The sequence below is a fragment of the Mobula hypostoma genome, chromosome X1, assembly GCF_963921235.1.
Source record: "Mobula hypostoma chromosome X1, sMobHyp1.1, whole genome shotgun sequence".
NCBI lineage: Eukaryota > Metazoa > Chordata > Chondrichthyes > Myliobatiformes > Myliobatidae > Mobula > Mobula hypostoma.
Window position 1 is genome coordinate 59,163,307 of NC_086128.1, and position 12,793 is coordinate 59,176,099.

The 12,793-nt window shown below is 47.9% G+C and overlaps 1 protein-coding gene across 5 annotated transcripts in view; it reads left to right on the forward strand.

Moving 5' to 3' along the window:
* The first annotated feature begins 1,553 nt into the window (after positions 1–1,553).
* The window catches only part of socs7 (suppressor of cytokine signaling 7), a 161,616-nt gene continuing 150,376 nt past the window's right edge, over positions 1,554–12,793 (forward strand). For all 5 annotated transcript variants that reach the window (XM_063037443.1, XM_063037444.1, XM_063037445.1 and 2 more), the window contains exon 1: positions 1,554–2,614. In XM_063037443.1, coding sequence (XP_062893513.1) covers positions 1,743–2,614 — 872 coding nt within the window. In that variant the 5' untranslated portion in view covers positions 1,554–1,742. The remainder of the gene's footprint in view (positions 2,615–12,793) is intronic.

Sequence of the window (12,793 nt, forward strand, 5' to 3'; positions counted from 1 at the left end):
CCATCCCACCACCCTCCCTGAGCACTACCTCATTATTTTGCTCTTGTTTTGCACTAATTTATTTATAATTCTTATACTACATCATTAATTGTTTTTGCACTATTTACTTCTATAATTTTTATGTACTGCATTGCACTGCAGCTGCAAAACTACAAATTTCATGACCTATGTCAGTGATATTAAACCTGATTCTGATCTGATGTAAACATAACCATCCAAACTCTGGTCCCCCTTGTCCTGTTCTCACTGACCTTGAAGGGACACGTCTTGAATTTTAAAATTCTGATTTTCAAATTTAAAAAAAATCTCCTGTTCCATGACCGTGAAAGACTTCTGTATTTTTCTTTCCAGTTCCATCCCCTGGATCATCCCAGAATCGAACTGCTCTAGGATCTTCTCCAAGCTCCTTACTCCTCACTTTAAACCTATGTGCTCTAGTTTTCAGTCATAGAATCAAGAGGTTCTTAGCTCTATAATTTTCTCCCTAATCTCTCCCTTTTTAAAAAGACATTTCTGACAATCTACTTCAACGCCCAAACCTTTCATAATCTGTTATCTTCTCATGAGGGAAGTATCAAATTTTATTTGGCAGCACAGTTGTATCTTTACCACATAAAGGTGCTTTAAAAATGCAAGTTTAATGTTACATACACGCAGACAGGAGCTGGCGGTAGTCTCAGAATGTGCTATAATTCCAATGTCAATAGAGCACGCTGTGCTGCAGTACTCCCTAACAACAGCCATCAGCAAGAAAGCAGATAACTTTGTTTCAGTTTTATTCCCCAGTCCTTCACTACAGGTAAATATAGGATTTTGAAGCCATTTTAACGGGTCCCACGAGCCATTAGCTCGGCTTTATTCAAACACAGACTCCAGAGAGGCTTGCTTATAAGCACCGGTCCCCCTCCCATATTCCCAACAATGAGTTAAACTGGCCACAGCAAATAAGTGATAAAATTTTGCGCAAGAGCGTATTAAAAAAGTATAGTTATTTACATATAACATCCAGGACTTACAGCGGACGTTGCAACTCTCGTTCATATCAATTAGCTGAATATTTTAAGGGTTATCAGTTCTAAGGAAACTATAGCCGCCTCTTTAAGCAAAATGCAGAATAGTCCACTGTTAACTCGTTTCAATAGATGCTGCCTGGCCCGTTGAGTTGCTCCAGCATTTTTGTGTGTGTTGTTTTGGATTTCCAACATCTGCAGACTTTCTCGTGTTAAAAAATATAACCTTCCTTATCTCGGGCCGGAAATTCGTTTCGCGTGGGGTTGAGGGAGGTGGGGTCACCTTAGAGCACGCGTTTTATTCAATATGCCTGCATAAGGATTTTTTAAAATTTCGCTAAATCGGCTTGTTTTATTTCAGGAGAGTGTAATTTGCTGGGAATTTGGTTTCATCTCACCCGGCTTTCTGACCTACAGAACGTCAGCTCAGTGACAGTGGGGAGGGGGGAGGTGGAGATTGCATTGAATTTGCGGAAGTAGGTGTGGTTTTAAAACACACGCATGTATATACATAACCTGCTCGGCTATTTGATGAAGGTTTTGTTTTTGCGCGTGTATTGCTCGGTCCCGGGACGCGGGCAGAGGCGGCAGACAAGGATGGAAAGGGCTGGCGGAGGTGGATAAATAGTTAATACAATAATCAGGCAGCAGTAACACTCACTCACACAGAGACACAGCCAGACAGACAGACACACGGAGGAAGAGCGGGCAGTGTGCGGCAGTTCTACAGGGATGAACCCGCAGGCTTCGGCTAGCTTCGTGCTGCTGCACGTTGTGGCACCGGAGCTTCAGGAGGGAGAGGCGGCGGTGGCTGTGGGCTCGGGGCTGGGGCTAAAGCCGCTACCCTTCGATGCGAGCCGGCGGCCGACCAGGTTGCTGCAGGATGCCGCCTGCGGGCTGCGGCACCTGGAACTGCCCGCCGCCAAGGGCTCGCGGCCGCAGCTGATGGTCTTCGGCGAGCCAGAGCTGGAGCTGGAACCGGAGCCGCCCGCTGCTGCCCGGGCGACAGGCGGCGGCGGGGCGGAGCGGCCCAAGCGGGCGACCTCGCCCCGTCTCTGCCCGCGCCACCGCCGCTGCTCTGGCCGGGCCCGCAGCCGGCGAGACGAACGGGTTTCCGACCTGGCTCGGGACTTTGGCGACTTCACGGTGGGGCCAGGCCGGGAGGAGTGCCCCGCCGAGCCGGGCGGCGAGGGTTCGGCGGCGCCCCGGCCTCCCGCCGAGGAGACCAGCGACGCGGTGTTGGTGCTGGGCGCAATGGAAGAAGCCGGTACCGAGTTGGAGGCCGAGGCCGGGCCCGGAGCTGACTGTCCCTTGCGCATCCTATGCCGGAGCCTGGGCGAGGAACCACCCGCCGCCTGCCCGCTTCACCGGGAGCCGCAGCTCGGCCCGCCCTCACCCTCCTCCTCCTCCTCCTCCGCCAGCCCACACCAGACCGAAGACCCACCGGCCGGCCGCTCCCGCAAGACCTCGCTGAGGAGCCGCCTCACCAAACTGTTCAGAGCCCGGAGCTGCAACGGAGCGCCCGAGCCCGGAGCCAAGCGACACTCGGTGCAGCTGCAGGGCCCGGTGGACGGGACCGCGCCGCCGGAGGGCCCGGACACCAGGTACAGCTCGCTCGCTGCCGTCGCCGTCCGCTCCTCCATCCGCAGACCCTTCGGGCCGTCGGGGTGTTGCCTGCTGCTGTGCTTGGGTCTCGTTCGGCGTTTGATCTCTTAGCTGCCTTGTATGATTTCTATTCTGTGTATGTGTTCGTTCTGAACTTGGTGGTTGGAAGTTCTGCATTGTACCTGTACTTGTGCATGGGATAGTAATTCGACTCGACTTGACATGGAGTGGGAACGGTCCACCCTGATAGCACTGGGTTGTGGAATGCTCAGGTCCAGTCACGACACCTGGCAGTGCACTGGGAGTGGAGTCGGTGACAGAGCTGTTTAGACCATATTAGTTTATTATTGTTAACATGTACCGAGATACAGTGAAAAGCTATTACTTGCAGGCCATCCAGACAGTCCACTTCATCAGTACACCTAGACAAACACATAACAGAATGTAGTGTTACAGAGTGCCGTGCAGGTAGGCAAATGAGGTGCAGAATCCCCCAAATTAGACCTGGGGGAGGGGATGGTGGAGGGTTTTATGGTAGTCTACCATACAATGTTTTATTTAAAGATGGTGCTGAACAGGCTCAACCAACAACCAACCTATTTAACCCTAGCCTAATCACAGAATAATTTATAGTAGCTAACCTACTAAACCGGTGCATCTTTGGACTGTGGTAGGAAAGCAGAGGACACAGGGAGAACATACAAACTCCTTACAGACAGCGTCAGAATTGAACGCTGAATTTCACCAAGGGTGAGATTGGTAGCGGGTTGTGAATGAAACGTTGTCATAAAGGCTGCAACAGCATTGTTAGGATGCCACCAATCTGATGAAAATTGGCTGTGGTTACAGGAGATGGGGAGAAATTGTTTCCTGTGATAAGTCACTAATGAGAGGAAGGAATTTTAAGGTGTGTGGCAAATGAGCTACCTTTGCAAAATGAGTTTTAATTTGGAACACAGCACATGAAAGGGAGATAAATTTCTAAAACCCATCGAATGTTGAAGGGCCTCGATAGAGTAAATGTTTCTCTGTTGGAAGAGTCTAAGCCTCCAAATTGAGGGATGCCCATTTAGAATAGAAATGAGGAATTTCTTGTGTGGAATTTGTTGCCACAGGCAGCTGTGGAGGCCAAGTCATTTAAGACAGAGGCCGATAGATTCTTGATTGTTCAGGGCATGAAGGAATATAGGGAGAAGGCAGGAGACTGGGGGTTGAGAGGAAAGTGATTCACTCATGATGAAATGGCAGAGAAGACTCAATGGACCAAACAGCCTAATTCTGTTCCTATATCTTGTATCTCAATGTAGTCGGAATATCGTTCTGAAAAGAGCTGGGTAAAAGTTGAAAGAACTTGCGTGTATATATTTTGGAAAAAAAAAGGTGTGGAGAAACGGGAGGTGGGATTAATTGTGCTGGGCAGAATGGACATCCCTGTAGTAATTCTCTGGCAAGTGCTGTGGAACAGCTGTGTTGTCTTGATGAGCAGTGATCTCACCAAACCTATCACCTGCAGGAATGCTGTGAGATCTCGGCAACAAGAGACTTGTCTTTAATTCTGCAGAAATTTTCTGAGCTGCTTTACTCGGGAATGGAAACAGTAAATGCTGGAGATGCATGGCGGGTCAGGCAGAGTTTTTGTAGCGGTTGATAAATTATTCTGTTAAAGATCTTGGGGTAGTTATGAAACATTTGGTGTTATATCTGATAACAAGGAGGAAAGTCTGAAAGTGAGAAGTGAAGGTTTAACATCTAAAATATAGAACACTGCAGCGCAGTGCAAACCCTTCGGCTCACAATATTGTATTGACTTTTTAACCTAATCTTAGATCAATCTAATCCTTCTCTCCTACATAGCCCTCCATTCTTCTATCATCCATGTGCCTTTGATCTTCTGAAGGAACATCCTTCAGCGTCTATTGAATGCTGCCATCACCAAACAAGAAACACCCCACTCCGGCGCATTTCAAAACAGTATCGGGGACTTCAAACTGGCTTGTTTGAAAATTTCTCTGCCCGATTCTCAGCATATAACTGGCAGCATTTAATTGCTATTATACTATGATTAGGAATGTCTACCATTCCATGCCTAGACTATATTTTGGGAATTCTGATCACTTGGCTATCCTTCGCCCATCTGCATGCAGGCAACATCGAAAGATCAAGGCTCCAGAGATAAGGGCAACAAAGAGGTGGCCACGGGAGGTGGAGGAGAGGCTACAGGATTTCTTCAAGTCAGTGGACTGGGCTGTGTTCAAAGACTCGCAGTTGTCATGGACTATATAAAAACAGTCGTAGTTGAGTGTATCCCCACAAAATCAGTGCCTTCCACAACCAGAAGCCCTGATGAACCGTGAGATCAGCAATATGCTGAGGGCCAAATCAGTGGAATTCATATCTGACAGTAAAGTAAGATACAAGAGGTCCCAGTACAATCTCTGGAAAGCCATCTCATGTGAAGTGGCAATTCCCAACAAAACTTGAATCACTAAAAGATACTTGATAGCTGTGGCAGGATTTAATGCTATTACCTCTTAAAGTGAAACCAAGTGTCACAGGCTCCACATGGCTTTGCTCCCCAATGAGCTCAATGCCTTTATACTTTAACTGTCAAAACATGGAGGCTGCTGCACAAATTCTCACAGCCTCTGATGACCCTGTGATTTCATTCTCTGAGGCTGACGTGAGAACGACCTTCAGGAGGGTGAACCCACAGAAAGCATCCGGCCCAGATCCAGGTACTAAAGTTTTGAGCTGATCAACTGGCTGGAGTGTTCACTGATATCTTTCAGCTCTTGCTTCAGCAGTCTGAGGTCCCCACCTACTTCAAGCAGGCTTCAATTATACTGGTGCCTCAGAAGAACGTGGTGACCTGCCTCAGTGACTGTCATCCAGTAGCACTTGCATCGCTCTGATGAAGTACTTTGAGAGGTTGGTAATGAAACATGTCAACTCCTGCCTGAGAAGCAACTTGGATCTGCTCCAAGTTGCCTTACCATCACAACAGGTCCACAGCAGATGCCATTTCATTGGCTCTTCCTCAATCCTGGGACATCTGGACAGCAAAGATATATACATCAGAATGATCTTTGTCAACTACAGCTCGGTATTCATCCCCTCAAAACTGATAAATAAACTTCATGACCTTGGCATCAATCCCTCCTTGTTCAATTGGATCCTGCATTTCCTCACTTGCAGACCCCAGTTAGTTCAAATTGGCAACAACATCTTCTCCAAGACCCCCATCAGCACAAGTGCATCACAAGCCTGTGAACTTAGCCCCCTGCTCTGCTCAGTTAAACTTGTGACTGTGAAGTTAAGCACAGCTCCCATGTCATATTCACTGTCATTGGCCAAATCAAAGGTGGTGATGAATCCGCATATGGGAAAAGATTTGAAAATCTGGCTGAGTGGTGTCACAATAACAACCTCTCACTCAATGTCAGCAAGACCAAGGAAATGATTATTGAGGAAGCCAAAGGTCCGTAGGCCAGTCCTCATTGGGGGATCAGAGGTGAAGAGGGTCTGCAACTCTTCAGTGTTATTATTGTCAGTGTTTTAAATTCCTTGCTGTCATTTCAGAGGATCTGTCTTGGGCCCAACACATAAAAGCAATTGCAAAGAAAGTATGGCAGCGTTTTTACTTCATGAGGAGTTTGCGAAGATTCAGAATGACAGCTAGTACTTTGGCAAACTTTTACAGGTGTGGTGGAGAGTGTATTGACTGTTTGCATCACGGCCTGTTATTGAAACACCATAATTTTGAATGGAAATTCCTACAAAAAGTAGTGGGTATGGCCCAGTCCATCCCCACCATTGAGCACATCTACATGAAGTGCTGTTGTAGGAAAGCAGCTTCCATCATCAACAACTTCCTCCATCCAGGTCATGCTCTCTTGCTGCTACCATCAGGGAGGAGGTACAGGAGCCTCAGAATCCACACCACCAGGTTCAGGGACAGTTATTACCCTCAACCATCAGGAAGGAGGTACAGGAGCCTCAGGACCCACACCACCAGGTTCAGGAACAGTTATTACCCCTCAACCTTCAGGAAGGAGGTACAGGAGCCTCAGGACCCACACCACCAGGTTCAGGAACAGTTATTACCCCTCAACCTTCAGGAAGGAGGTACAGGAGCCTCAGGACCCACACCACCAGGTTCAGGAACAGTTATTACCCCTCAACCTTCAGGAAGGAGGTACAGGAGCCTCAGGACCCACACCACCAGGTTCAGGAACAGTTATTACCCCTCAACCATCAGGCTCCTGAACCAAAGGGGTAAACTTCACTTGCCCCACCACTGAACTGTTCCCATAACCTGTGAACTTGCTTTCAAGGACTCTTCATCCCATGTTCTTAATGTTGCTTATTTATTTTTTCTTTTGTATTTGCATAGCTTGTTGTCTTAAACAGAAAGGTAGAGAATTGTCTGTTCCTGTCAACACACTCAATATGCTGGAGGAACTCAGCAGGCCAGGCAGCATGTATGGGGGGGGGAGGGGGGGACAGTACTGTTGACATACCGGGCCAAAAGTCTTCGGCAGGACTGGAGAAGGTTTAAAAGGTGGGGGAGGGGACAGAGAAACACAAGGTGATAGGTGAAACCTTCAGGGGGAGGGATGAAGTAAAGAGCTGGGAAATTGATTAGTGAAAGAGACAGAAGGCCATGGAAAAAAGAAGAAAAAGGGGTTGGGGGAAAGAACACTTGAGGGAGGTGATGGGTGGGTAAGGAGATGAGGTAAGAGGGAAAAGAGGATGGGAAATGAAGTGGGGGGGGCTTTACTCGAAGTATCCAGTCTCTCAGGTCCCACTGCCAGCTCCTGGGCTCTCGGAAGCTCCATCTTCCTCTCACCCCACCATCCTTGAACACCCAAATCTTCCTTCCCCTCAGATACTACCAAACCTCTTTTTTCCCCCCCTCTGATCCCAGCCCTCATCCGTGCTGGGTTTTCACCATTCCCTCTGACCTCCTCCTCTCTGAGGCAGGATATCTGGTCCTCAGTAAGGACCTCACCTTTGTCCCCCTATGACCACACCTCAGCGAGCTCTGCACCCGCCATGACGCTGAGCTCTTCTCCTGCCGCCTCCATCTCCAGGCCTATTTCTTTGGCAAGAACTTCCCACTCCGCCCCAATGACTCCTCCTGTTTTCAACCCTCCTCTTCCTGAACACCCCAGCCTGGTCTTCCGCCTGCTCTGGACCTTTTCATTGCCAACTGCCGACAGGACATTAACTGTCTCGACTTCAACCTTCCTCTCTCCTATTCCAACCTCACTACTTCCGACCACTCAGCTCTGCACTCCCTCTGCACTAATCCTAGCCTCACCACTAATCCTAGCCTCACCATCAAACCGGCAGATTAGTGAGGTGCTGTAGTAGTCTGGCGTACTGACCTCTAGCTTGCTGAGGCCCAACGCCAACTCAGGCACCTCCTCTTACTTACCCCTTGAACAGGACACCACTAAGGGGCACCAGACCATTGTCTCCCACACCATCACTGACTTTATTAGCTCTGGGGATCTCTTATCTACCGCCACCAACCTCATAGTTCCCACACCCTGCACTTCCCGTTTCTACATCCTACCCAAGATCCACAAAACTGCTTGTCCATGCAGACCCATTGTTTCAGCTTGTTCCTGCCCCACTGAACTCATAACGGCATACCCCAACTCTGTTTTATCCCCCCATAGTTCAGTCCCTTCCTACCAACATCCGTGACATTTCACAGGCTCTTGATCTCTTCAAGGATTTCAAGTTCCCTGGTCCCCATCTTGTTTTTACGATGGATGTCCAGTCCCTATACACCTCAATCCCCCACCAGGAAGGCTTCAAAATGCTCTTTTTTTTCTGGACACCTGACCCAACCAGTTCCCTTCCACTTCCGCCTAGCAGAATTTATTCTCAGTCTAAATAATTTCTCCTTTGGCTCCTCCCACTTCCTTCAAACAACAGGTGTAACTATGGGCACTCGCATGGGTCGTAGCTATGCCTGCCTGTTTGTCGGCTACGTGGAACAGTCTATGTTCCAAGCCTACGCTGGTGACTGTCCCGCACTTTGCCTTCGCTACATCGATGACTGCATTGGTGCAGCTTCCTGCACCCATGCTGAACTCGTCATCTTCATCCATTTTTCCTCCAACTTCTACCCTGCCCTCAAATTGACCTGGTCCATTTCCAACACTGCTTTCCTCTTTCTCAATGTCACTGTTTCTAACTCCGGAGGCAGCTTATCCACGGCTGTCTATTACAAATCCCCGGACGCTCACAGCTACCTGGATTATGCCCTGTCCCACCCTACTACTTGTAAAAATGCCATCCCTTTTTTCAGTTCATCCGTTTCCGCTGCATCTGCTCTCAGGATGAGGCTTTTCATTCTAGAACGAAGGAGATATTCTTTTTTAAAGAAAGGGGCTTCCCTTCCTCCACCATCAATGCTGCCCTCAACCACATCTCTTCCATTTCACGCACGTCTGCTCTTACCCCATCCTCCTGCCACCCTACCAAGGATAGGGTTCCTCTCGGCTTCTGCGCCCAACACATAATTCTTAACTTTCACCACCTCCAACGGGATCCCACTTCCAAACACATCCTCCCTCCACGCCCCCCCCCACCCGCACTTTCTGCTTTCCGCAGGGATCACCCTCTACGTGACTCCCTTGTCCATTCGTCCCTCCCCACTGATCTCCCTCCTGGCACTTATCCTTGCAAGCGGAGCAAGTGCTTCACCTGCTCCTACACCTCCTCCCTCACTGCTATCCAGGGCCAGAAACAGTCCTTCCAGGTGAGGCGACACTTCACCTGTGAGTCTGTTAGGGTTATATACTGTGTCTGGTGCTCCCAGTGTGGCCTCCTGTATATCGGTGAGACCTGATGTAGGTTGGGAGACCGCTTTGCCGAGCATCTGCACTCTGTCCGCCAGAACAAGTGGAATCTGTCAGAACCCATTTTAATTCCACTTCCCATTCCCATTCCCATTCTGATATGTCTATCTATGGCCTTCTCCACTGTTGTGATGAGGCTACACTTGTATTCTGTTTGGGTAGCCTCCAACCTGATGGCATGAACATCAATTTCTGTAACTTTTGGTAATGCCCCCCACCCACCCCCTTCATTTCCAATCCCCTTGTCCCCCTCTCACCTTATCTCCTTGCCCACCCATTGCCTCCCTCTGGTGCTCCTTCTCTCTCTCTCTTCTCCCCCCCCCCCCTTTCTTTCAAGGCCTTCTGTCTCTCTCACCAATCAACTTCCTGGCTCTTTACTTCATCCCTCCCCCTCCAGGTTTCACCTATCACCTGGCGTTTCTCTCTCCCCTCTTCCCACCTTTTAAATCTACTCCTCAGCTTTTTTTCTCTAGCCTTGTTGCAGGGCTTTGGCCCGAAACGTTAACAGTGCTTTTTTCCATAGATGCTGCCTGGCCTACTGAGTTCCTCCAGCATTTTGTGTGTGTTGCTCAGATTTCCAGCGTCTGCAGATTTTCTCTTGTTTGTCTGTTCCTCTTGTGAGTTTTAAATGTGAGATAGGTATATCATACTAAATTAGAGGTTGTGACACCTATCTCTCCTCCTAAAAGAAAATAGGGATTTTTAAATGGATTAAGTGCTTACAGATTAAAGGTCGAAAGATTAGCTTAATTTGTCACGTACATCAGAGCGTGGCTTGGGTGTAGTAAGTTTCTTCTTTATTCATCTGTTCGTGTATGGAGCAGTGAGAATGGCTGTAGGGGTTGAGTGTTCAGTGTGTGAGATGGGAGAATTGTGGGAGACCTCCAGCCTCCCTGACAACCACATCTGCACCAAGCTGCAGCTTCTCAGAGAATGTCAAGGAACTGGAGCTACAGTTCAATGACCTTGGGCTCACGGGAGAATGGGGAGATGATAGATAGGAGCTGCAGGGAGATAGTCACCCCCAAGTTGCGGGAGGCGATAACTGGGTGACTGTCAGGAGAGGGAAAGGAAATGGGCAGACAGTGCAGAACCCTGTGGTCGTTCCCCTCAATAATTTGGACACTGTTGAAGGGTTGAACCTACTGGGGGGGAGCTGCAGTGACTGGGTCTCTGGCACTGAGTCTGGTGCTGTGACTCAGAAGGGAAATGGATGAAGAGAACTGTGTAATGAAAAGGGATTCCATAGTCAGAGGAATAGACACGAGATTCTGTGGAAGCGATAGAGACACCTGGATGGTATATTGCTTCCCAGGTGTCAGGGTCAATGACATCTCAGATCAGGTCTCCTCCAAAAGGGGAGGTTGAGCAGCCAGAGGTATTGGTACATATTGGCACCAATCACCTAGGTACGAAAAGGAAGAGGCAGTTTAGGGAGTTGGGTTGAAAGCTGGAAAGCAGGACCTTTGGAGTAGTAATCTTTGGATTGCTCCCTGTGCCAGTGAGGGTAAGAATAGAATGATTTGGCAGATGAATGCGTGGCTGAGGAACTGATGCAGGTGGTCGGGTGTTGGGCTTCGGACTTCTGGATCATTGAGATCTCCTCGGGGAAGGTATGACCTGTACAAAGGTGCATTACATCTGGGGGACCAATATCCTTGCGGGTGGGTTTGTAGAGCTACTAGGGAGGGTTTGAACTAATTTGGCAGGAGCGATGGGGCTGAGTAGTTGGTATACAAGTAGATGCAGTGTGTAGTGAGACTGTGAGGAAGGACAAGTAGATCATAGGGCAAAATTGCAGTCAGTGGGATGAGTTGCATTGTAATATTGGGACAAAATGTAAAAGGGTGATGAATGCAGGACTGAAGGTGCTATATCTGAATGTACGCAGTACTCGGAATAAGGGAGATGATCTTCTAACACAGAGATTGGCAGTTGTGACATTGTGGGCATCCTGAGTCATGGCTGAAAGAAGATCATAGTTGGGAGCTTAACATCCAAGGATACGCATTGTATTGAAAGGACAGGCAGGTAGGCAGAGGGGGTGGGGTGGCTTTGTTGATTTAAAAATAACTCTTTCGAAAGAGGTGACATAGGGTTTGAAGATGTAGAATCTTTGTGGGTAGAGTTAAGAAACTAAGGGTAAAGAGACCCTCATGGGAAGTGTATATAGGCCTCTGAACAGTAGCCAGAATCTGGGCTACAAATTACAATGGGAGATAGAAAAGGCATGTCAAAAGGACAGTGTTATAATCGTCATGGGGGATTTCAATATGCAGGTAGATTGGGGAAAATCAGGTCAGTGCTGGATCCCGAGAGAATTTGTAGAATGCCTGCAAGATTACTTTTTAGAGCAGCTTGTGGTTGAGCCCACTAGGGGAAGGGCTATTCTGGATTAGATGTGTAATGAACCAGATTTGATTATGGAGCTTAAGGTAGACATCACCCTGCAATTTGAGAAGAAGCTTAAATCGGATCTATCATTATTATAGTGGCGTAAAGTGAATTAAAGAGACATGAGAGAGGACCTGGCCAAAGTTGCTTGAAAGGGGACACTAGCAGGGATGACAGTATAACAGCAATAGCTGGAGTTTCTGGGAGAAATTCAGAAGGCACAGGATAGATAAATCCTAAAGAAGTATTCTAAAGGCAGGATGATGCAAATGTGGCAGACACGAGAAGTCGAAGCCAAAATAAAAACGAGAGGGCATATAATAAATCAAAAACTAGTGGGAAGTTAAAAAATTTGGAGGCTTTTTAAAAAAAAATCCAACAGAAGGCAACTAAAAAAGGCATTACGAAGGGAAAAGATGAGATATGCTAGCCAATAATATCAAAGGATACCAAAAGATTTTTCAGATATAGAAAATAAAAGTGAGGGGAGATATTGAAGTGCTGGAAAATGACACTGGAGAGGTAGTGATGAGTGACAGGAAAATAGTGGACACTAAAGTATTTTGCATCAGTCTTCACTGTGGAAGGCACTAGCAGTATGCTGGAAGGTGGAGAGTGTCAGGGGATAGAAGTGAGTCCAATTGCTATTACTAGGGAGAACGTGCTTGGGAAGTTGAAAGGTTGGAAGGTAGATAAGTCATCTGGACCAGATGGACTGTACCCCACACTCTGGAAGGAAGTGGCTGGGGAGATTGTGGAGGCACTGGTAATAATCTTTCAAGAATCACTAGATTCTGGAATGGTTCTGGAGGACTGTAAAGTTGCAAATGTCACTCCACTTTTCAAGAAGGAAGGGAGGCAAAAGAAAGGAAATTATAGGCCAGTTAGTTTGCCCTCTGGTTGGGA